General features: G+C 37.4%; 1 protein-coding gene across 16 annotated transcripts in view; it reads right to left on the reverse strand.

The window, feature by feature from the left end:
• Nucleotides 1-3,129: 3,129 nt before the first annotated feature.
• Nucleotides 3,130-25,281, reverse strand: part of rap1gapa (RAP1 GTPase activating protein a) — an 85,932-nt gene continuing 63,780 nt past the window's right edge. For 9 of the 16 annotated variants that reach the window (XM_056732911.1, XM_056732900.1, XM_056732899.1 and 6 more), the window contains 11 exons: nt 25,085-25,225; nt 23,537-23,677; nt 21,622-21,699; nt 19,947-20,056; nt 19,635-19,730; nt 19,084-19,203; nt 18,763-18,898; nt 18,395-18,506; nt 18,182-18,261; nt 17,599-17,645; nt 14,711-17,288 (listed from right to left, as the gene is read on the reverse strand). In XM_056732911.1, the coding sequence (XP_056588889.1) occupies nt 17,637-17,645; nt 18,182-18,261; nt 18,395-18,506; nt 18,763-18,898; nt 19,084-19,203; nt 19,635-19,730; nt 19,947-20,056; nt 21,622-21,699; nt 23,537-23,677; nt 25,085-25,225 (1,023 nt within the window). In that variant the 3' untranslated portion in view covers nt 14,711-17,288; nt 17,599-17,636. Of the gene's footprint in view, nt 3,485-14,710; nt 17,289-17,598; nt 17,646-18,181; nt 18,262-18,394; nt 18,507-18,762; nt 18,899-19,083; nt 19,204-19,634; nt 19,731-19,946; nt 20,057-21,621; nt 21,700-23,536; nt 23,678-25,084; nt 25,226-25,281 lie in introns of those variants that run through there. The other 7 variants (XR_008904827.1, XM_056732908.1, XM_056732903.1 and 4 more) reach the window with 7 other exon arrangements.

Genomic DNA, 25,281 nt, shown 5'->3' on the forward strand with positions numbered 1-25,281 from the left:
AAAAAAAGATATTTAGCTCCATATTCAATAGTTCATGTACTGTACATAAGTTCAGTATCTAGTTACCAGTTCCTCAATGTGCAACTGTGAACTTTGACATTAGGAAATTCCTAAATTAATAATGTGATCTGAAAACTTAGCAGTGGTTTTAACAGACATCCTCTTAAGGTTAACAGGGAAAAGGTCAGTTACCTCATTTCTGGGGTGGCATTATGAATTGTGAAATCTTATTCAGAAGTTCTTTTGATTAATGGAAAGAATTGAAATCTTGTGAAATCTTGTGAAACTAAGGCAGGGTTCAATGAAATACCAAATATATAAATAACACAGAGAGGATGTTTCAAAGAAATCATAATTTTGTCAAACACTTTATTATGCTAATAAGATAAACCCCAAAAGCAGTTTTTCCTACAAAGACGTTCCCTTAATAACCCACTTTCTCTTTCGTTATCCAGAGTTCAAGCTCAAAAGGCAGACATTAAATACACAGTGTTTTATGAAGTGTCTTTATTCACTGTATTCTAGAGACTATCGTCTAGAAACAGCGGCTGATGTTGGGAAGTTGCCCGTTATAAATGTCAGCGTATTGTGTCTTTCATTTTATGATTTTATGGTTTAGACTTTATGAGTCTTAGTGTTGTTTATAACAACTTAACTGCTAAATGTTGTGTCTATTGACAAGGACATTTTCTTTGCATCTTTATTTTTGTTATACAATTACATATTTAATAGAACTTGCCTATTAAAGTTGGAAGCACTGTCAGACGGTATTCCTGACTATAAAACTCAAATGTTATATCATTCAGGCTATTCCAGGTTACTTTGGTTCATTGAACTCAATCCTTTTTATTAGATGATTGACACGGTTACTTGACTAGGTGGACTGAATAGAAACACAGGATTAGACATATTTGGGACAATGATGTGGTGTAGCCATTCCTCAGAAAATTATACCTTTTATACAAACATATCAAATATGGAGACATTTCAACAATCAGTATAAAAACTATTATGCATATTTAATGTCATGGTAATAGCTTTTATTTCTCAAGATCACTGCTTAAGAGTTTAAGTTTTTTGGGGCGCATATGTGGATAACATCTCTTTCCTTTACTTTCACTCCATTTTTAATTTTTTGTTTGTTTTGTAAGTAATTTTGTTGATATTATTTTCACTGTCTCTTTTGCATGTTCGGGTGCAATGGGAGTCCTTTTTGTATTTATGTTTAATAATGACTAAAAGTAAGTCTTTGAGAAAGGGTTTCTCAAGTTAATTAATTATGTTCAATAAGATGAACTTGCGTTTACTTCCGCATTAGCTAAGGGATGATTTCCGTTTAGGTGGTACTTGAGACTGGAAGAGCTCCTACAGTACATTTACATTTAGTCATTTAGCAGACGCTTTTATCCAAAGCGATTTACAAAGAGTGAGGGAGCAACAAGCGATATGTCATACAGGAGCCATAATACATTAGATCTCAATACAAAGTTACTGGTTCAACTAAAGTTAGACCACTACCTGTTGAGAGAAAGTGTTTTTTTAAACCAATTCCGCATTGCACAAGGTGCAAACAACGTTAGTCTTGTCGATGTTTCTATTGGGAAGCTTCTTAAAAATTAATATTCCCTGAAGCAAACCCGGCGGCTTCATAGCTGCATCCATGTTAGCACGTCACGTTTGATGCGGTAATTTCACAGTAACGTTATGTTGTGTTCAGACCAAACGCGAATATGTTTAAATTATGAATAGCATATTTTTTTGTTCACATTTGCAGGACTTAGATCTGTTTTATGTTATACAAAAACTGAAATAAACTTTGACATTGAAGATGTGCACTGTCAGATTCAATAATTAATGAGGTCTGTGATTACAAAGATTAAACACTGTGCAAGAAATAATTTTGCAAAGATTTTAGAAGATAATATGCATTACCCAAGTATATCAAAACCAGTGTTACAATATAAAAGCAAACACAACATCTGGTAAACATAACTATACGCCTATACTAGCCTATAAAGTGCAATGATTTCAAATCAGGACATGCTTTGTCACCACATTGTTTGTGTTTTACACATTTTGCCATTTTATGAGTTTCTATTCTGTGGTACAATGATGGAGTTGAACTTTACAACTTAGGGTTGCAAAAAAGTAGAAAAGTGATGGTATGGTAGGGAAAATGTAAAAGCTGGTATGTTGTGTGACGGGGATGATGACCTCAGGAAAAAGGAACTGAGAATGTGTTCTCTCTGTTGCATTTAATACGCATTAGAGTAAACAGCCTAATTTCATTTCATTTAATTATCGGCAATTATATAGGCTGAGGACAGAAAAACAGTTTTAGACAAACACGCAATTGAAGTGGTAAACTCGGGATGGGGGATTTCGGGCTTTCTGTTGACAAACTTCAAGGACATTTTCTGAGAATGATTTTGAAACTATGACTCTAGAAAGCACACACAATACAGTTGTTTTTTTCGAACTGGATGAACATTACTCCATCCACACACAATAGCTTTTGTTGAGAATGCGGCCACATGGAACCATGTACAGAGGCCTGGGTTCACACACAAATATGACAAAAGCAATTTTTTTTATAAGATGGAAAAAATATAGCTGGCATATTATTTACGGGATGACAGTAAATGTTTGTGAATGAAGTCTATTGTGATGATAAGTCATCCAAGGGTCTATGTCGCCAAGGTAGGATCGTGTTTCTGAAGAGGGAGAGTAGAGTGCATGTCACTGCAGACAGATTCACGGTTCACTGCAGTGTCTCTTTTTGAGGTTTTCCTTTGGGGAACATGGGAAATGAAGAAAAACCTTTAAAGCAACATTAAGCTCTCCTTTCAAATCAGGCCAATACATCACAACTACAAATGATTACTTCTGAAGAAGTTCATTTGTGGTACGTGCCATCACCACAAAAGACATTGGGAACAATTCCCCCCAATATTAAGATCAGTGGTCAATTGTGTGGGGATAGTTTTTGGTGTTTGCATTGGAATGCAGGAACTTCTTAGAGAACTGAGTCAGATATATTTACTTCAGACAGTTTCCCTGGTAAATAACTTGTAAGACAGGAGTCACAATATTCTTGGGTATACCTGAGAGAATTGACTGTACTATGCGTCAAAGACAACGAGGTCATGTATGGTACGTTCTTTATTGAGTATAAGATATTCATTTTTTCAAAATATTCAAAATGATGCTACACTACAGCATTTCCTAACATTTTGTGTTCTGTACCCCCAGAGCCCCATTAGCAACGTTTGAATCATTGACACACGCGAGGGCTGGACTGGTAATCGGGCATACCAGGCATTTTCCGGGGAGTGATGAGCGGTGGGCCAGAATGCAAATAAATGGGAGACCCCCCTAGAATGCAGGTGTGGAAGGAGAACAATCCAGAAAACCAGGAACGCAATTACGCATGGACAGAACCATCGAGCCGCTTGGCAAAGAAGTCCAGGGCCCCCTTTTTAACCTAAAAAGGATCACGGGAGAAAGTTATTAAAACAACAAGTCATTTTTACAACTTGTTATAAAAACACTCCCTTACACTATTTTATCCTATAAAACAAGCGATCAATTAATTGCATCATCCAGATGTCTATATGGTTACACTTTTCAAATTAATTCTGTGATTTTATGTACAGCGGCAAATATAGTTATTTGTTCTTCCATTATGACATTGACTCTTATTAATGTTGCAGACTTACTAAACTGGAAACGCTATTTCATTACATTAAGAAATAAAATGTAACATGGCACGTTTTACGAGAAACAGGGTTTTTTAAGAACTTTATTCCTAAAGGGCCTGCTGTGGTTTGGCAGTTAGCTTCTCTCCTCTCAGCGCACTGTAAACTGTGTTGTCAGGAACCCTGCTTCTGTCATTGTCGATATTTGTTAATCTCTGTAAATTGAACGTGTTAACAAAGCGAAATGATGTTGTGATAATTTTGTGGCAAAATACCTTTGTTTCAAAAAACATTTTGTCAAGTGTCGCTTTAATTACAAAATGCTTTAAACTACGGAAATGAATAGAGATGGATTAACACACACATGTTGAGTATAACATTTAAAAACATGAAAAGCATTAAGTATATTGTGTAAAATATGAAGTCATCAGAGACTTGATGCCAAGAGACATCATTTAAACTGATGCACAAAAAACAATATTCCAATGTCACATATATTGGAAATTCTTGAAGGGCACATTGAAAAACCTACACTTGTATAAACTTAAACTAGTTTTTCATGAACACCAATGCTGACATGTATTTTTAATGACGTTCGCTACACCAAACCACTAGAAAAATATTTAGCAACACGTTGCATACATTTCAGCATATTCTCACGCCATCTGTTATGACACCATCACATCATAGCAGTCATCTGACAGATAGTGTCATCTCAGGGTCACCACTGTTTTCCCTGGCACAACTGAACAAACAGGGCACTCTGTTCCATGCTGCGTGTGCAACTATGTCTCCTGCTAGCCCTGTTTTTTATTGAGCCAAAATTTTTATTATTATTATTATGGCATGCTCCATTGCTGCCTGTAAACATTATTCTGCTGTAACAGCAAACTAGAAGGTTTGTCAAACTGGTTGTGTTTAACAAGCAGGTGACCATGAGGTCCGTCTCTCCAAAAGCTCAGCGCTCCTTCGCTCCGTTTCAGTCTTGCCCACTCTCAGGTCTCCTAGCAACACAACATCACAGTCACCAAACATTCAGGACATGCTTGAAAAAGTTATGCTAAGTGGCCTCAATTTGTGCGGTTTTATTACGACATTTGAAAAACAGTCTGCAGCACTCCGTAAGTTGACTGAAAAGTTCATGTGATGTGTTCAGCGTGCACATTTTTGCCAAGAAGTGTTACAAAGTCGGAGTGTATAGCTCAAGTGGTAGAGTACTGTACATCGCTAGCAAAGCTAAAGTCATAGATTCAGTAGCTCAGGAGAGACATACATTGGACAATAGCGTCTGTGTAAATGTAAGCATGTAAAATTAAATATGAGTGATTCACACAAAGAGCTTTTCTGTAGGCTACTGTTTGAGCGAGAAAAGGGAAAACATCATGCATGCCTCACCATAATCTTATTATGTGAATGAGTTGTGAGGGCAGTACATGAGAAAAACAAGCAATATTATTGCGCCTGAGCTGTTCATATCAATTCTTTTTCTGGGTGATTTGAGGTGTCATTGAGAGACTGATAAACAAGAGTACAGTCTAGGATAGCAGAATTGTTTTGGAGGCATTGTTTGTTTCTGTGCCCCTTCGGAAGTGCTCAGTTTTTCTAGAAATGTCTTAGATTATGAAGGGTGATGATATGTGAAACGATACTGCTGTCAACATGATCCTGTGATACCCTTATTAAGTCACAACAATACAAAACAGGGAAAGTTTGCGAAAGGAAATGGTGCTGTGGTAGCAGAATCTCTTCAGGGTGTTGGGTGCTATAATCTAATTTATATTAACAATCTTAAAGGGACAGTTCACCCAAAACTAAATATTCTATCATAATTTACTCACACTCGAGTCGTTCTAAATCTGTATTAATTTCTTAGCTCTGATCAACACAAAGAAAGATGGAGGTTGGAAGAATGCTTGTAACCAAACTAGTGTTTCCCATAGGATTTTGACATACTTGTGGCGCTGTTGATCTCACAAACTAATTAGCATATTTGTGACATCATAACGTCACGTTAGTACTTTTTTGACGACACGAACTAATTAAAATATTTGTGACATCATAACGTCATGTTAGTACTTTTTTGACTCCACGAACTAATTAGCATATTTGCGACATCATAACGTCATGTTAGTACTTTTTTGACGCCACGAACTAATTAGCATATTTGCGACATCATAACGTCATGTTAGTATTTTATTGACGCCACGAACTAAATTGCATATTTGCGACATCATAACGTCATGTTTGTACTTTTTTGACGCCACGAACTAATTAGCATATTTGCGACATCATAACGTCATGTTAGTACTTTATTGACGCCACGAACTAAATTGCATATTTGCGACATCATAACGTCATGTTTGTACTTTATTGACGCCACGAACTAATTAGCATATTTGCGACATCATAACGTCATGTTAGTACTTTTTTGACGCCACGAACTAATTAGCATATTTGTGACATCATAACGTCATGTTAGTACAAACTAATTGGCATATTTGCGACATCATAACGTCATGTTAGTACTTTATTGACGCCACGAACTAAATTGCATATTTGCGACATCATAACGTCATGTTAGTACTTTTTTGACGCCACGAACTAATTAGCATATTTGCGACATCATAACGTCATGTTAGTACTTTTTTGACGCCACGAACCAATTAGCATATTTGTGACATCATAACGTCATGTTAGTACAAACTAATAAGCATATTTGCGACATCATAACGTCATGTTAGTACTTTGTTGACGCCACTAAGTCATTAGCATATTTGCGACGTTATCATGTCGTGTTAGCACTATTTTGGACAAGAAAAAGTTGACAAACGCGCCTTTTTAGTAAAGAACACCTCGCAGCCTTTGGTTACAACGGGATGCCACCAGCAGTCACTTTAACTGCTGCCTAAATTCTGATTTATAAACGCTTTATCATCGGACAAAATCACAATACAGTACATCTACATTAAAGAGCGGCTATGATGTTTGCCCTTTCTCGAAAATGTGTTGCTGAGTTACGAACGCTTCTTTGATTTTAAATGCAAGTGACAGTTAAATACGAAAGGCCGAGGGCTCGCACACACACATGGAGGTCATCGGAACGAGTGCATGCAAACACGGAAGATGAGGACTCGCACACGGCCACGCTCCACTCACACCAAACACGTCAGGAAGGAGAGAAGATGCGTTAGCGCTGTTTATCCACCAGTTATTCGATCACAGATATTGTCATTAGCACGGATGGATAAAAAAACGTGATGGAAAATATAATTGGGCGGCCATGTAAATGCATTGTGTGGGAAACGCTGCCAAACAGTTCTTGGCCACCAGTTACTACCATAGTAGAAAAAATTGCAATGCTAGTTGTGGTTGCTTTCCTGCATTCTTTAAAATATCTACTTTAGTGTTATTGTGCAATTTTTCTACTATGCTTGCCAATAACTGTTTGGTTACAAGCATTCTTCCAAATATCTATCTCTGTGTTCGTGGAACGAAGCAATTTATATTTTACCTCCAGAGACCGATATACACAGAAAAACAGTTTTGAAATCATGGATTAGCAGTAAATGGCGGTTATGAAGTTCACAACACAGGCCACATGTAACCGCAGTAAAAGCCTTTAGGGTTTTTTCATCACTATTCTCACAGAACACACTTCCAAACAAAGCCTTTCCATTTTGCCAAAAAGGATTGGCTTTTAGATAGACTTTGCTCCTGTTTAGTAGAAGCTCAGAGAGATTTTGGCCTTTGTCTGTGGTTGAGGAGCCAATTGGAGGACAGATGCCGTGCCCCGTCTTACTTTTGTCATCCTCTTCTCTCTCTCTCTCTCTCTCTCTCTCTCTCTCTTTGTGTCCCAGTCTGTAAGGACTGCTCCCTGCAGCTGTTCTCTCTTGTTTTGGTATAATGAGACAGCGGTGCTGCAGCAGGTTCTCATGATCTAATAGTTGGAGCGTTCAGACAGAGTTCACTCTCTCAGTGCTGTTTTTAAGGGGAGACCACAGACATTTCCTTTGAACGACTGCTCTCATGTCCTCTGCAGCTTTCCCTCTGCGCACTGTTGATGATTGTTGAGGGTCATGAGAATTAAAACCAGCTATTGGATAGAAAGTATATGAGGGAGTCAAAAGCATTTTACTTTTATTTTAGGCGATTGGACTAATAAACATTAAAAAACATCAACAGATCGTCTATAATGACAGATCAGATGGCTTCATGCCGTTCACCACTCGCATAAAAAAAAAATATGTATTCCGAAAAAAACCTATTTTGGCATATTTGCCAAGACAACCACAAAGACGATTTTTTTAAAGATTTATGCTGTTTAAAAGAGAAATATATCAATATTGATGTATTAATCAAAGAGAGACACATAGGAAGGAAAAATCACATGAGTATGAATTCTTAAGGATAACTGAAAGTCTTCTGGAGGTTTTCTATTCATTCATTCTGGGGTTTTTTGAGTTGACAGAAGACATGCTTTTGTTGTTACACAAACGTATCATTACTAGGAAAAAGCAAAACTGAAGCCCCACCCCTAACCCCGCCCCTAAACTTAACGTCACCTGCGTGAAAGCAATCATACTAAATTGTACGAATGAGATCAAACAAATTCATAGGAATTAGCCAAAATTAGACATATTTGCAGTGATATAGTTAATATAGCTGACTAACTACTGAAAAATATACAAATGTTGCCCAAGCAATAAATCAAAATAAGTTTAAGATGAGGCCCTAAATTATTAACCGAAATTAAATAAAAACTAAACAAAAATGAAAATTGAATTAAGCTTATGTAGCAATTAAAAAATCAAACAAAAAATTACAAATGCACATTACAAAACTGCTAAAAGTTTTACTTAAATTGACGTGAAAAAATATAAAAAATATATAAAAGTAAAAGCTAATTCAGAATATTACAACTACAATAAAACTGAAAACAAAACTCTGAAAGCCATATCATATCAATTTTAGTTTTAATTTTTAAATTCTGGAATTAAAAAACGGTTATAAATCTTTGTGTGAGGTTTTATTCAACATACTTTGTTCAGGTTTAACAAGACAAGCATTTAACCTCCCTCCTCTTCCTCTATAATGGAGGGATGTCTGACTTCAAAGTGACCTCATCCTGCTGTAAAAATATGATGTATTTCCTGTCAGAGGTTGTGACTTTGAACATGAGTTTAGTCTGCGAGCTTCACAGGGCAATGTTCAAACGGATGGTTTTCACATTTCACGGCACTCTTTGCTCAACTCTTCCATGCCTAATATTCATGCGGAGAGATGAATGCAGGATGGCTGAAGACTGGACAAAGAAAGTTTTAACACATAAGAACAAGGTTATTTTTGTGCGAAAAGCTCTGAGTGAGAACCTTCTCTAAACATTGGGCTCCTTAAAGTCACTCCCTGTCCCTTTAGTGGCACATACAGTAAACCACAACAGCTTTCCCTGACTGCATCGTGTACCCTCCCTTCTGTAAATGTGAAGCTTTTCCTGTCTGTCATGCAAACAGTATGATTGCAGTCTAGACATTCTCTAGTTAGAACATGTGTGTCACATAAGAATGCCTGGGTCTTGGCCAAAGAGAGGCAGACTTGCCGAAGACTTAGCCAGCCAGATGTTATAAAAAGTGAACATTAATGTTAACATCAATGTGAAGTCCAAGTCAATGGGCTCCACATACTCTACTGGCGTATTTAACCATTTATTTTTCAAATAAAGCTTTATTAAAATCTACGACAGATGAGACAGTCTGGGTGGAGTCTTCTCTACTTATACAAAGCTATTTGACGTGAAGAATGTTATCACGGGTTTGCACATAGCAAATAGGGCGATAATAGGTCTGGAAAATGTTTTTATCCGGTAGCATTCATCATCATATGGCTTATCCATACCCACAAGCATGGGACATGTGCTGGCATATTTTACTCATGGACAGTCAGTTCACAAGTTCACATTTGCAAATAATTAAATAGGTGGCGGTGTAGTTAAGCTGAGAATTTAGTATGCGTATTTGGCGTGCTGTCCGGGGAGAGGGCTCCGGGGTAAGCATTCTCTCCCGACCCCGGAGCACTCCCCCTTGGTTCGGGGCGAAGGCTCTGATCTCTGTGTTTGCCCGTGCCCAGAGTGCTTCCCCCCCTTTTTCGGGCAGAAAAGAGGCTTAATGGTGAGGAGTCGGGGTGGAGGTGGGATGCTGCGGAAAATGTTGAGTGGAGGAGGTAAGGCGATTTCACTATTTATGGAGCTCGCTCTGGTTTGGTAGAAAAGGTGGTGTGATGACTAATGCCGGGCAGCTGCGTGATTGCAAATGCCGGGCAGCTGCGTAATTATTTGCGCATGCTCCTCCCGAACTTTGTTAATAAAACATAATTTCTGGGCATTTTTTCACAGCCAATCACATGAGAGAAAAATATCATGTGATTTATCTGTACCCTGACAATGCTCATTGGCTGATTGCACATTAAGTGTTTTACAGTTAAAAAGAATTAACATCCACTAGAGCTGTCATTACATAAGATTTTGAAAACAATCTTTATTTATTTTGATTATTTCTTAACTTTGTCTTTAATTTTGTTGATTATCAGAAGAAAATGTGAGTGATGCTTGCCGTGCGAAAACGCGGATGCTTGTTTTACATAATGCTACCTATTCATAACATGATGTCTTAGCACCATGCCAACATGATTCAGCATTATGCTAACGTTATTAATAGATCGACCTCACTTTCCCAGATGAACACCCCAGGACTGGCCTTAAGTGCCGGACATCCTTCCCTGAGTGGTTAACACGCAGCAAAACGAGTGCTTTCAGTATGAGATATAAATAAACCGAGAATAAAACAAGCAATTATTTGCTGAAATTAAAAGCAGTTGGGCTCGACGGTGATCTTACGACTTACAATGGAAACTGATATGTTGCACGGATTGCGCGTTTCCTGATATTGAGTGTTTTGCCACTCGATGGAGCGTGTTTACTTTGTGTTCACATGGGAAAGTGATCTCAAGTGCATAACCACTATATGTTGCTAACATGATGCTAATATTATTATCATGTTGCTAGCATGATGCTAATATTAGTAACATGATGTTAACATGATGGCAACATGGTTTAGCATAATGTTAACATGATGCAAACACTAACATGATGGTAACAATATTATAATATTATAATGTTGCTAGCATCGTATTAACAGGATTAGCATGTTGTTACCTTTATGCTAACATTATCATATGTGTAATATAAACACAATATTGAGGGGTTTTGTCAATGCTGGTTTATTGTGACACCCCTAACATATACTATAAACTGCTGAAAATGTTTTTAATTGCTGGAAAGAATGTATTTTGTCAGAAAGCAATGCTTTATTTGAATAACTATCAATAGAGAAACCTTTTGCTTTTTGTCTGCATAACTCCAGCTACCCACAGGGACTAACTGCTGAAACTCACCAGCAAGAGCGTCTTTTGAAGTGGCTAATTGTTAAACGCCTCTTACGTCTCATTTTCCAAGTACCGTGGCTTATATTTGTGAATCCCAACTCCCCTTTCCACTGTAAACCTCAAAACACAGTCTGTCCTCTCTACAGTCAGGAAACGTCTGTCCGAAGACCTTGGCGCTACAAGTACATCATTTTATCAGTCTGGTCTATTTTTGAATACAAACTCTGCCCACATCATCAGATTCTGTATTTCGCACAGTTGCTATTTATATTTTGACTGCTTGAATATACCCTTCCATCAGCAAGCGACACGAAGCTGCTATTCTGTTCACGTGGTTCCAGGAATCTTTTTGCATCTTCACTAGCTTAGTTATGTGTTCACTTCAGACCAGCTCAGATTTTTTGGAAACATTACAACGATCTCACAAGTATGACACAAAGCACACGAGCAGGACTGTTACATTGGCTCCCTATAGTTGCTTTCATCAAATTCAAAGCTCTGCTCTTGGCCTACAAGACCGCCAATGGTTCGGCACCCCCTTCGCTGATAAAGACTTAGGAACCCGCCAGCTTCCTACGCTCTGCAAATGATCAACGTCTTGTAATGCCATCCCAAAAAGGAAAAATCACTCTCACGTACGTTCTCTTGATCTGTTCCACATCTGTGAAATGATTTGCCCGCTGCCACAAGATCAGCAGATTCTGTAGCCGTCTTTAAGAATCGGCTGGAAACGCATCTCTTCCGTCAGCACCTGACCGATTTTTATCCTTAAAAAAAGTTTGCTTTGTATAATGTGGTGGGCTATCTGAGACCTTTGTCTCTTTGTTTACCTCATGTGTAAGTCGCTTTGGATAAATGCGTTTGCTAAATGACTAAATTTAAACTGCACTAGACCGTCTGACTCTGCAGTGGATCAGACATTTTTACACAAATTTAAAGTGTCCATACTTTTCATCTGTGTTCTATATACACACTGTGTAAAATGATGTGTATTGTGTATAACTAACAGTATATACTCAAATATGTTGTTAAATATATATCAAAAACGTTGAATTTAAGTTGCATAGTGGCCTTCGAGTGTAAACTGAAGTTCAGCTCTGAAGAATTTTTAAAGGGCTGACAAAAAATACACACAACGTACGTGAGAAGCTTACTGAGTGCAAACAAATTGGGAAGGGGGATTTTTCAATTTAGTGTAAACAAATTTTTGGGAGGGTTATTTATAAGACATGTAAAAATGACTTGAGTACCTCTGTCAGTGGTTTGTTAAAATAAAACAGATGATCTCTGCGTGAACTGTATATGTTCCAATGACAAAGTGAGCAACAAAAGATATAGTGATGAAAAAGAAACATTTAAGCCCCCCCCCAAACGATAGAAGGCGAGCTAATTACCTCTGACACCCCTTGAGACTCTTTTATGCGTTGAGGAGCGTTCGAGTGTGAGCGTTGAGATTCGAGAGTGTGAGGGGAGCCACCAAAAAGAGCTGATGAAAGCATTGTCAATTATTCATCATATAATGGGGCAAAGTGTGAAATGAGCCGCTCCATCAAGTATAATCTATCAACACTCACACCCACCTGCTTAAATTCAAAAGCATGCACACACCAAACACAAAGACTTCAGCTCTGTGACCAAACATACATAATTGTTTGCATTCTCTTTCTCTTTTCACTCTCCACCATGTGATGTTCATTCTTGCTAAAGACAAAACAAGAGGATTTAATAAAGACGTGAATAGATACGCTATTATGCAGCAGGGTTGTGGTACACTACAGGGACGCTCTTGAAGAAAAACAACCACATGGTTATTAATTCCATGTGTACCGGGAGACCACGTCATAGCAGCTCGAAAGAGGGTCAACAAGTTTAGGAACATGTAATGTAGATGTGCGGTCTGCTTCAGCATGGAGAATTATGCAATTGATGAATGTTCAGAACTTACAAACAGTGCATCATGTGATACATGCGATCATGTGATCTGTAGCATGTGCTCTTTACTGGACATGCAGAATAATCAATGCTTCTATTAAAGTCATATTTTCATATTTACATTGGTGCAATGGTAACATCCTGCTGCTTTGATTTTTCTGTTCTACTGTCATCATTTGAAGTCGAAAGAACTTTCAATAGGTTGTGGTCATAACCGTGTTTCTGAACTCTTTGAGAACTGTTTTCACAATTGGGGAGGTTGGGAGTACACCCCCAGTTTACAAGAGGTGGATGAGGGGCTTGGTCTCAAATTCCGATTCATGACCAACCTCACACCTTACCAGCCGTCTCGGACATCTGTCCACATCATCAACTCTCGTTTGACACAATGGACACTCAACAAAGTATTTGATTATTAGTAATATTATAATCATCAAAAGTAAGAGTTGTTGAGGATCTTTTGCTAATGTTAGAAAGCAACACTGTTGACATTTTAGATTTCTTTCATAATTATTGCGGTATCACATGTCATTAGTTGAAGTTCAGTCTACAATTACTACACAGTTATGGCATTTCAGACATAAATGTGAAATATTATTATATTTTTTATAAGACCACCCGGCTGAGTTGAGCTGGAGGAGGGAATTACTGTTTTAAATCAATAAAATTGTTATATTTAATAATTTGTTTATTTTTGGAACTTGCATGTGTAATGTTTTGAATTGTGCAGATGTTGCCCTCTACTGGACGGGAGATGATAATGCGTCAAATTGTCAAACCACATATGTGACCCTAGACAACAAAACCAGTCTTATGGGTCAATTTTTACGAAATTTAGATTTTTACATAATCTGAAAGCTGAATAAACACGATTTCTATTGATATATGAGTTGTTAGAATATGACAATATCTGGCCGAGATACAACCTTTTAAAACTCAGGAATCTGAGAGTGCAAAAAATCTAAATATTGAGAAAATTGCCTTAGAAGTTGTTAATCAGGGTCAATGTGACATAAAAAAAAGTTTTTATATATTTAAGGTTGGAATTTTACAAAATAATCTTCATGGAACATGATCTTTTCATAATATCCTAATGATTTTTGGTATAAAAGAAAAATCGATAATTTTGACCCATTCGATGTATTTTTGTCTTTTCCTAAAAATGTTCCCATTCTACTTAAGACTGATTTTGTGATCCAGGGTCACATATGTAACATTTCAGGCTTCGTAACGAAAATTAGTCCTTTACCAGGATCGCTGGATGGAAGAAACATTTATGTGTAATCTATAGACGGTTTCAGTGACAATAATGTAAAGGTTATGTGGCATTAACTTAACTTTCAGTATACCTACACAAATGATCATTAATGAGTATTTTTATTGAATTTAATACACTTGTTATACAAACATATTAATAGTTAAGTAAGTATTAGAAAAATGTAATATCAAATAAATTATTAATAAATCTAGCCAGACGTCCGTTGAAACCGTCTATCAAAAACATATCTATCTGTATCCTTTTATTGTGTTGAAAGATATCCAACTGTGGTGAATCCTTGTTTTTTTGCATTTGGAAAATATTACCACACTAAAAATGTAAAGTTCTGCATAAAAATTCTCTCATTAGAAAGACCACTCACAAGGAAATTTCACACATATTTATTTGTTTCAGATTTGATGGGCAGTATGTACAAAAAAGCTATATTTACAATAATGATTGCACAGGAGAAGGTCAAATAAGCAGCAGCTGCTAAAAGCAAAGCATAACATTGTCTAAAAATTCATACCCTGTTTTTGTGCGGCATCTCTCTTTTCCAGTCACATTTGATTGGAATTGCACATGAAAGCAATTACAGTCATGTTCATTGGACACCTGAAGGTAAGTGCTGCTAAAACTATGAATTACCACGAGAGGGCGCTAAAGCATTCGGCAAAGCAGACTAAACAAAAATTTCCTTTAGCTTCTTTGTCCATACACATCTGACCACGTGACTAGTGTTGTCATTATGATGTAATTCTTTTTCACTTCATGCTTTAACGTCCAGCCTTTAATTTAGTCCAGTATAAGAAATAAACTCAATGCTTCTAAGCATGCCACTGTGGTGGATTCATTATGAGAACTAAAGCAAATATGTATGGGTATGCACAGTATGACAACAACATAGAACATTAATGGCGTCGGGTGAGGACCAATATAAAGGCAGTTTAATGGCAGCCAGTAAGGCCAATTTATTCGTCATAAATACATAAACTATAAAAAACAATATTATGCAAAGATTTCCTCTTCATTTGCTTTGACACTTATTAGAATAAGGCAAACTCAACCGACTGTACTGTTCTATCCATTGTTCTATGCTTTTAACTTAAAGCAAACATCTTATTTGTCATTGTCATTTAAACAATGAATAATAATGGTTTAAAAGTAGAGAAATATGCAACAACACATGTTTAAAGTCATGATTAGAATATGACGTAGTGAAGAGGAGTAATAAGGTCACCTAGTCACATCTCGCATATCCAAAATATGCCTGTGGCGTGTCTCTCTGATTCTCTCTTTCTCTGTAAAGCCGTACCTCTTACAAAAAAAAATATTATACATTTTCTCCTCATCGTTTCTATTTGGTGTCTTAGCAGTAAAAGTTATTATTATAGTCCATGATTTCCAGGACTGTCATCATTATACTAGAATTTTACTTTCTGATGTCCATGTATTATGTTACAGTCTCTACTAAAGCTAGCGCCCAACTGTTCACTTTAGTTCAATTTACTGTACTTTCCCAAGTCTCGTTTTACTCGTATTCAGCATTTGACAAGAGTTACTTTTGTACCCTGAGTATCATCTGCACCGTCTTGATCAAACTAACTGTAACTCAAAGCAAAGAATAAGATCGTTTACAGCAAAGACCCTGGTCTGAGTTGACATTTAAACAGTTTAAGTAACAAACAAGATGAGAACAGCCACATTTATATACACTGACTGCACTAAAGATTAAACTAAGACCTGTAGCATATAGCACAAACTGCTTATGGTAAACAGAATACAATCAACATATTGATTTTTTTATCAAAGCTGAGCAAAAGACATGACAAGGATTACAGATTTACAGTTATTTCTGCTTTGTATTAGCCGGTCATTTGAATTAGTATAGTATCATTGACTTAGGTGAATGCATCTGTTGGTAAGACATGTCCAACATCTAGCTGCAATGTTGCAAACTGTTGCATTTTGACACCAACCAAATCCTAATGTAAAATTTGTAGATTTGCATTAAAGCGCCCCGTTCAGGTACAGGTGGTAATAACAATTAGATCTGCAAGTCCATATTTTTGCAAGACATTGTTTAGCAAATTTTCTCCAAATGTTAAGCTGATACATCGAGTTGCAAAAATGCCAAACACGGAATCTCTTATAGCGCTTCACCTTAACCATTTGAGAAACAAAACAAAAACATTAAAAGGACAGAGCCACAGGGATAAGGGAATATAGGGAATATAGTTGACACAAATCATTAATTTTTCTGCATTAAAATGTCACTTCATGTTATACAACTGTGTTGCTTTTTTAAAATATAATCCAGTACGTCAACTTTCAGAGAGTGGTTCCTCTGAAATAATGGCACAAGATGTATTACCAAGCTTTCATGGCTTGTAATGAACAAACAGTAACTTATTAAATGTCACATCAATGAAAAGAACATCAGCACATGAGAAACAGTTTGGCGTCTACTGTGCATCAGCTGAAATAAGCTCTCATCGTGCAAAGGCGTGAAACGTCCTTCATGAGACAAAGATCACAAAATAAAATTATAGCACAGTGTTAGGACCTTATACTGTACAATCTTTTAGATGAGTCATTCACCAGCAAGGGAAGCGTCTGCAGACGCTGCTACAGAGCAGCGCAGTTCTCATTTATTTATTGTATTTACTTACAAGGGTTTTAGATGAAAACAGCAAGTGGACCAATACTGAGGTTGAAGGAGAACTGGAGGACATGTTGAAGGAGCGGAGAGAAGTAACACAGGCACATGCTCACAGCCACTATGAAGTCTCTGGTTTCCTGTAATCCACTGTCTGTTGTCTTTTTCAGACATGGTAAGATGATCGTGGTCCTGGGTGCATGTTGTCACTCCTGCAGCCAACTGGTGGTTCATTGTTCTTCTTCACAACAATAACCAGAGCTTGCTCATCCTTCCAAGGTGGTTTTTCTTATGAATATGCTGACTGAAAAATAAAACATGATGTTTATAATCAGGTGAACGCATTAGCATGATTAACACACTATCTATGCATACTAAAACAGGTTAATTTAACCATTTTTTTTGTCATATAGCCTTATGCATAGCTTGATTTCATCATGTCTGATAACTAGTTAAACTTGCTTAAACCCAGGAAATTCAAAACATAAAAATGTGAGTTTTGTCAACTCATTCAGGTTTTTCCTCTCTTTTTATTCAATATACACAAAAGTGCCAATACTGTAAGATCAAAAGACAAGAATGGAAATATTATGCACATTAGGTTAGTATCTAACCTGTAAATGGAGTCCACGAGGCAATCCAGCAGGAAAGGCTAGCAGTTCTGCACAACGTAAACAGATGAGTGGCGAGGTCATTATAGTTGACTAAAATGAAAACTTTTTAAAGAAATTAAGTTAAATATTGGCCTATAAATTTTTGGAAAAACTTTAAAGTTTAAATGTTTCCTAAGAAATAAACTGAAATCACTTTAAGGCACTAAAATTAGAATAATAAACAAAAACTTTAAATACATTTTATATAGCGAAATAAAAACATTAATAAAATAAAAATAAAATGACAAAAGAATAACAAAATAGCTAAAAATCAAAACCAAAAAGGAAGTTAATAAAAAAAATGATAATACAAAATTAAACTAAAAGAAATCTATAAGTATATAAGTGAGTGAGTAGAGAAACTTGCATACTTATCCATTAAATAAATAAATACAAATGTTTTGCAAACAGCAAGCATAACACGTATAAAACCCATGATCATGGCATTACAAGTGCCATGCTCCACCAGGACCGGGCAAAATATACATCAATTAGCAGCTATAATCTTACACAGAATATAAAACAGTGTGTTTGTCTAACTCACTGATGTGGATTTGTGGTCATGTGGTCGCTCGAGTTTGATTTTGATGTCTGGACGGTTCTGCTCCTGGTTTTTGCCTGGGGCTAAAAAAAATGTATGACATATCAAGCCATGAAAAAATATGCTTGAAATATATACTAAGTGCGTTAAAGTCCACTCATTTCAAGTTCAGATTATAGACCTGCATGTACAAGTTTGGGGTTAAAGATTTCTCACCAGGAGAACTCCCACTGCTGGTTGTACTGGGAGTGCTCACGCTGTCCTCCAACCACATGCTGTACGTCAATGAGTCGCGTTTTTGAGGAGTGCCCGCAGATGACAGACTCTCCTGAATTTAAAAGATTTTAACATGTGGAGAGATATGTCCCCAGTTCCTTTAATATTGTTGAATTTGGTTTTAGAATAAAGATACCCATAAAATACATGAACAAAGCAATACTAATTAATAACATAAATGATAACCAAAAAGTTAAAATCAGCAGGATGTCACTTTTTTAAACAATGTGTTAGATTACTGCAGCACAACTAATAAAGTAAACAGTGCCATTGCATGTTACTTTAATAGGAAAATATACAGTTCTCACCATCCCGGTGTCGTAGTCCTCTGTAGCCTCGGTTTCATTCTCCTCGACCACACTAGCAAAGCTGCTGGCGTTGGATGAGGAGCGAGACAGGTCATGAGCCTCAGGGATGGACGGAGCCCGACAATACACGCTTGAGCTACATCCATACAAAAAACAAACACTTAATACAAGCAAAAACTTGTTGTCTTGCATTCTCCAAAACGCAAATCCAGGGTCAAATATGATTTATTTACATAGTAAAATAATACATGTTTTAATCTTCGAAACATTGAGAATTTGGTATATGTTAATTCTCCACAAACACACAAGGTGAGACTTTACCTGTTTTTAGTGACCAGAGCCTCAGGTGAACTCTGATTGGAGGAGTTTTCAGACTTGGGGTCCTGGGAGGCGTGTCCACTGTCTGGTGTCTTCTGTGTGTAGGGGGAGCACTCCCTACTGCTGCAGAGACATACACTGACCATTAGAGGGCGCCAGAACATCATCTTTAAACTCAAAAGTGACTCGACTGCATCCAAGCTCAACTGCAGACTAGGTTAGCAAGAGAGGTTAGATTCAATCATTCTCTACATGCCAACACACAACATTAAAACACACGCAAGTTCACAGCAATTCCATTCTAAGGGCCTGAAAATGTTTTAGCACACTCAACGAAGGTCAGTTTATGCAAAATCAGTCTAACACTCACTGATTGGTCGAAATATTTGCAGATAACCGATCAGTTTTAACGTTGATGATTTTGTATGGGTGACCGTTTAATGATGCTAAAGGCAATAGTTTGCAGGATTCCAATGATGCATTTTTATGGGCGGGTGTGGAGAGCAGCTAGTCTAAAGATTAGAAGGCGATGTTCTATAGGTGTTCATTTATACTTTGAGGGATCCAAGATGAGTCTCCCATTCTTGAGAGTGATGCTGGGTAGAGATATACAGAGCACAGTCTTGTCGTCTGACAACAGAGCAGCAATTCTTCACCAGACACATAAACAAAAGGAGGGAGATAGCGTTCAGTGTTATCAAGCCTATACTCTCACTTCTATATTGTAATTTTGTTTAATTCTCTCCCTTGTATAAATTCAACAAATATAGGAACTTCATTATCATGCCGAAAACCTTTTCAAACTGGCCATCTTTATTTTGTAAGACCTGCTTTTTCTTCAAAACAAGAACAGAACGAACTCTTACTTCTTCTCTTGAACCTCCTGGATGTTTTCAATCCCGATAGCGCTGCTCCGTCGAGAGCTGAAGGGTCCTGATTTCTTCCTTGTTGGACTCTTCCCGGGAATGATCAAAGACTGCAGGAGGAACAAAAAGTTGAGTGAGCCAACAATAAAATCTCAGAACATCCATCAGGCTTTCTTACATCTCTACATTCATATCGTGATGGACCTTTGATGTTTGAGTGATATCAAGACACGTTCACCACGAGGTCTCAAAGCAAACTTTAAGGATAATGCAGCGTATTTCATTCGGTTCTGTATTTCTGCACTTCTGCTTCTGATTGGTCTATTATCTCTTTTATATGTGTGCGCTCCAGAGTCTCGCAGAACAATAGCCCTTGTTGCACAGCCCGACCGGCAGGGTGGAGGTAAAGTGTGTGCTTGATGGTTTGGGCCTGAACTGCGAGATGAAAGATGGAAGCAGGATTTCCTGAGCTCCACTGTGCTGTGCTTTTACTGGGGGACACTTTGTTCTCTATAAGCTTGAGCACTGGGAATTTAGAGCTGCTTTACAACTTGAAATGAAAGACCTTCAAAAAGGCTTTTATCTAAAATGGCTTCAAAGGCTTTGGGACGACTTTCTGTTGCCTTTTACTTTATGTTTCTATGCTGTCAGCTTTCGGTGAGAGACAATTACCAGACAAGAGAACTGACTTTACAGACTAGTACGAACTACACTAGACAAAAGGTGACGTTGGACATTTAAAACACAAGAGCAATGCGTTCCATTAGTGAAGAAGGTTTAACAACACACAGGATGGATTAATGGTGATGTGAATACTCGAACACAAAAATATGAAACAATGATGCTGGGCTTTGGAGACATAATAAACTAACACTGTTAATAAAAATGAAAGGGATAGTCGGCATTTCAAACCTGCACGACAAAAGATATTTTGAAGAATGACGGTAACCGAACAATGGCGTTACAAATTCACTTCTTTTCTATGAAGACAAAACCATGGAAAGTGAATGGGTAGCACCGTTGCTCAATTACAACATTCTTTAAATATCAGTCACGCAGGTTTGAAATGATGAAACATTTTTTAATTTTGGGTGAACTTTCCCTTTAAAGCATGCCATCTGATTGGACGATGCTTATTATAAAAGTGCATTACAGTAGAGATTTGTTCAATATGCCTGGGTGACATGGCATGCATGCCCATAAACTGAACACATCACAAGCTGCGTTTGATGTGACGGTGTTTTAAAATTGTGTCACAAGTAATATCACTCAATAATTGCAAATTATATTTATAAATAAAATCACAGTATGTTAAACAGACAAGGAAAAAGCAACTCATCAAAAATAGAAAAAAAGACCATTATAATATATTACATTATAATAGTATTACGTAATTTTAACATGATTTTTATTATTTATAAAAAATAGTATTACTTTCATAAAAAGAAAGTATTATAATAAAAAAAGGTTTTAAGTGATATACTATGAATGTACACAATGTATACATATAGACAACTATTTATGATATTGCAATGATATGAATGCTCATAAAAAAATCATTAATTTGGCTCTTGCTGACTCTAACTGCAGTAGTTTTAGTCTTGGAAGCATCCAGTAAGTCATGCAGTGAAAACAAATAATGTGGATGAGAGAAGAGTGAGAGTTATACATGAACCTCTTCTATGGTTCCTATTCCTATGGCACTGCCGCGGCGTCCATATTTACTGGGACTTTTGCCTGGGACAAGCAATGACTGTACAGAGCCGACAGAGAGAGAGAGAGAGAGAGAGAGAGATTATGAGTTCATGCAACAGGTTATGGGTTATACAAACAGAGTAGCCTCATCAAAAAAGCATGAATAGGAAGTCAAAGGCACATTAGGAGAGAAGGGCCTGAGGAAGAGCAGGAACTGAAGCCTGTTAGACACAACGGGACAGTGAACACAGTTAGTCAGGTTAACATTACTGAACAAGATTAGCCAGACATTCACACACAGGAAAATTCACAGATTAAACAACTTTTAATATTTGGTCCCAATAACTGACGGATTGTCAATATAGCTCATGCTCACCTGCATGAAGGTAAGAACATTGATCATTCTGACATAAAAAGATTAATGTTATCTAATAACAAAACCACTGTCTGTGACAGAGATACGCCTCAGTATAAAGAGAGATTTCTCTCGGCTCACATGGGTTGTGCTCACGAGGGGCACTGGTATTATTTAGAATGGCTCTCTCAATGTGTGATAATCCCCAGGGCAGGTACTGTAAGAGCTGCTCTGTTTGACAGAGCAACAGTTCAGATAAAGCTTGAAGATCTGCCCTGTAGCGGCCTGTGGAGAATTCTCCATCCATACTAACCCAGAGCACAGGCCTGACCTTACACCGCCATATTAAAACAGAGGCAGTGAGTCCGTTCAACATACACCGAATATACATTAATCGCCGCAGGATCCTGTGTGGGGTTGATGCCGTGGAGAATTTGTTATGGTCAAATCATACACAACCTTTATATTAAAACAGCCAGCAGGGTGTCGTTTCCTATGAAAACATTTGATAAAATAACATCTTTCATGACCCTTTTATGACATTTACAATATACACATTAAAAACCACAATGTCAAAATTCATATCCATGCTTAAGGACTTCAATTGATATACGGTATTTTTTTACACTCATACATCAAACCTAATCCTCATATATACATTTAAGCATGTTTTGTACATTGTCATACAGTGGGTTTACTATAGCAGTTAAAATACAAGGACACACGAAGTGTATTTATATAAAGGAATTTTCTCTATTAGTTTTTTTACAGCTACTTCACCTGTATTACAAATTTTGTTTTGTTTAAGCATTGACGGACATGTCTATAAAATAAAAAAATATCCAGTACATTTGTTTTGTTTTTCGTCTTTAACCAATGCAGAATATAACAGATACCAGTTTTTACTACACCGTCAGGCCATTTGTGACCTCAAAACAGGTCAAACCGACTCGCCATTTATGTAATAAGATGCATTTTATCTAATATTCCAGCAGCTGGGGCACCAGAAAAATACTATAAAACATTGTTCTCCTGTTATTTTATATCTTAAGGGTTTTCAACGATTAAACGCACCCCAAAAAAAATTCTATTTACTGTATATCTGTTCAATTTTGTATTTAAAAAACAAAGACGAACAGTGTGGTGTAACACCATAGAACTCTCATGGAAAAGATTCATATGACTTCCCTTTTCTTAAATACTGAACATAAGCACGTCAAGCGAGTGTAGATAAAGAAACCGTGAATGCATTGATGACAAACATAAAGCATGATGGAAAAAGAAAAAAAAGATGTTTGGAAAAGTGAAATATGCATGAGAGCAGTTTGGTCGATTAATCTTAATGTTGTTTTGTTCTCAGCTTGAGGAACATTGACCGGTGCGCAAATCTGTAGATCTGTGCATATGCTGTAAAACTACCACAGTGGTCAGGAACTAGTGAGGTGTTTTACCTCAGACTAGGGGTACAGTGAGTGGGTTGTTTATGGGCTAGCATACAGTAATTTGACCCTCAGGGAAGCCAGCAGGGTGAGTTACTTACTATCCCAGGGATTTTGGGGGTCTCTGGTGAGTGGTGATGATTGTTGTGGGTGAAACTGCCGCTGTGACTATTGGAGACTGTGTGCTTCCTGATATTGAGGCCCATGGCGTCCAGAGAGTGGCTCCTGCTGCGGATCACCCGCTACACAACAGGGAGAGATGGGGAGGAGATACAGTGAGCGACTGAAGGTCAGGGTGGGGCCGTGGATTGGGTGGAAAAAGGATCTGAAGCCCGTGAATCAAAGTGGGAGAAGCACCTGTTTTAAAAAATGTCTCTGATCTTGAGCAAAGCACAGGTGTGGAGAAAGCTGTTTTTGAATGCAGTTTTGTCCATGAAAGAAAACAGCATATGGGAGAGAGGATGCAATGAAATGAAGCATGCAGTCTGATCAGTTGAGCATGGAGTGTGATTTGAGACTTGAGATAAAAACCATTAGACGGCAGAACAGCTTATGGGCCAGATTCCAAATGGATATTGATTAAATGCATCATCACTAAAGAACTGCCCAACGAAAAACTCCCAGAATGCCACGAGAACAGCCAGACCATAAAATATGTCACCTCCTGGACGTCCTCTGTTTAAACTTTTTTGGCTATATGGAATTGAAAATGAAAACTGTGTGCATGAGTGGTTGTGGAAGCAAATATGAGATTGAGAAAGATGAAAATGATTTATGAGAAGTTTGAATGATTTTATGTCTGGACGACGACAAACCAATAGAAAATAATTCAGAACAATGAAACAACTTGAAATCATGTAACGATTTTCTAGTTCCCTCTGTACATGCATCAGGCGAATATAATGCTAAATATTGACATTAAAGGGAAGCATTTTCTGAGGTATGTCAAGAAGGCGGGTACAAAATTGACCTTAGTACTAATCATAGTGTTAATTATGTTTTTTTAAGAAGCAAAATGTTGTAGAGCACATGCAGTATCAGTTTGTGAATCTCAAGAGTGCATCTGTTTGACAATGTGCTAATGGTTCTAATTAGTGTAAATTACAGTAATGAGTGATTTAATTTAGTCACATCAGATACATCACTTGTCAGCTGGAGTCACAAAGATGCTGATCTGATCCAGATCCCGAGAGAGTAAAGCTAGCATTATACAGAGCAACACCGAGATCAAGCAAGACAATCTGATCAAACTAACCATTTAAAGGAACAGTTCACCCAAAAACGAAAGTTCTTTCATTATTTATTCACCCTCTTGTCATTTTAAACCTGTATGACGTATTTTTATTTGAAGAACACAAAAGAACAGTGGCGGTACCCATCCACTTCAATTGTATCAACACAAAACCACTGCGGGTGCCGGATAACAACATTCTTCAAAATATCGATATTTTGTCTGCGGAGGAAAGAAAGTCATACAGCTTTGAAAAGACAAGAGGGTGAGTACATGATGGGTGAACTATCACTTTAAAATAGAACAAACCACACCCACCGTACAAAATCCACATCCACGCCAAAGCCACAGAAAAGCTTGAACATGTTCTAGTGTTACATAAGAGTCCATGGGTGTCCCCTGTGTCCTCCCGGATTACCTTAAAGGACTCAAAGAAGCCCCCTCCACCTCCTCCTCCGTTCTCCAGCTTGTCCTCTTCTCCTCCCAGACCCATCATGGCCTGACTGTTGACGTGTAGCTCTTCATACAGCGTCTCCAGCAGGGCGGATCGTGTTCGCTCCTGGTCACAAAAGCTTCAGGTTAGTATTATGGTGTTTAAATATGAATAGCCCCAAA

The sequence above is a fragment of the Triplophysa dalaica genome, chromosome 20, assembly GCF_015846415.1.
Source record: "Triplophysa dalaica isolate WHDGS20190420 chromosome 20, ASM1584641v1, whole genome shotgun sequence".
Taxonomy (NCBI): Eukaryota; Metazoa; Chordata; class Actinopteri; order Cypriniformes; family Nemacheilidae; genus Triplophysa; species Triplophysa dalaica.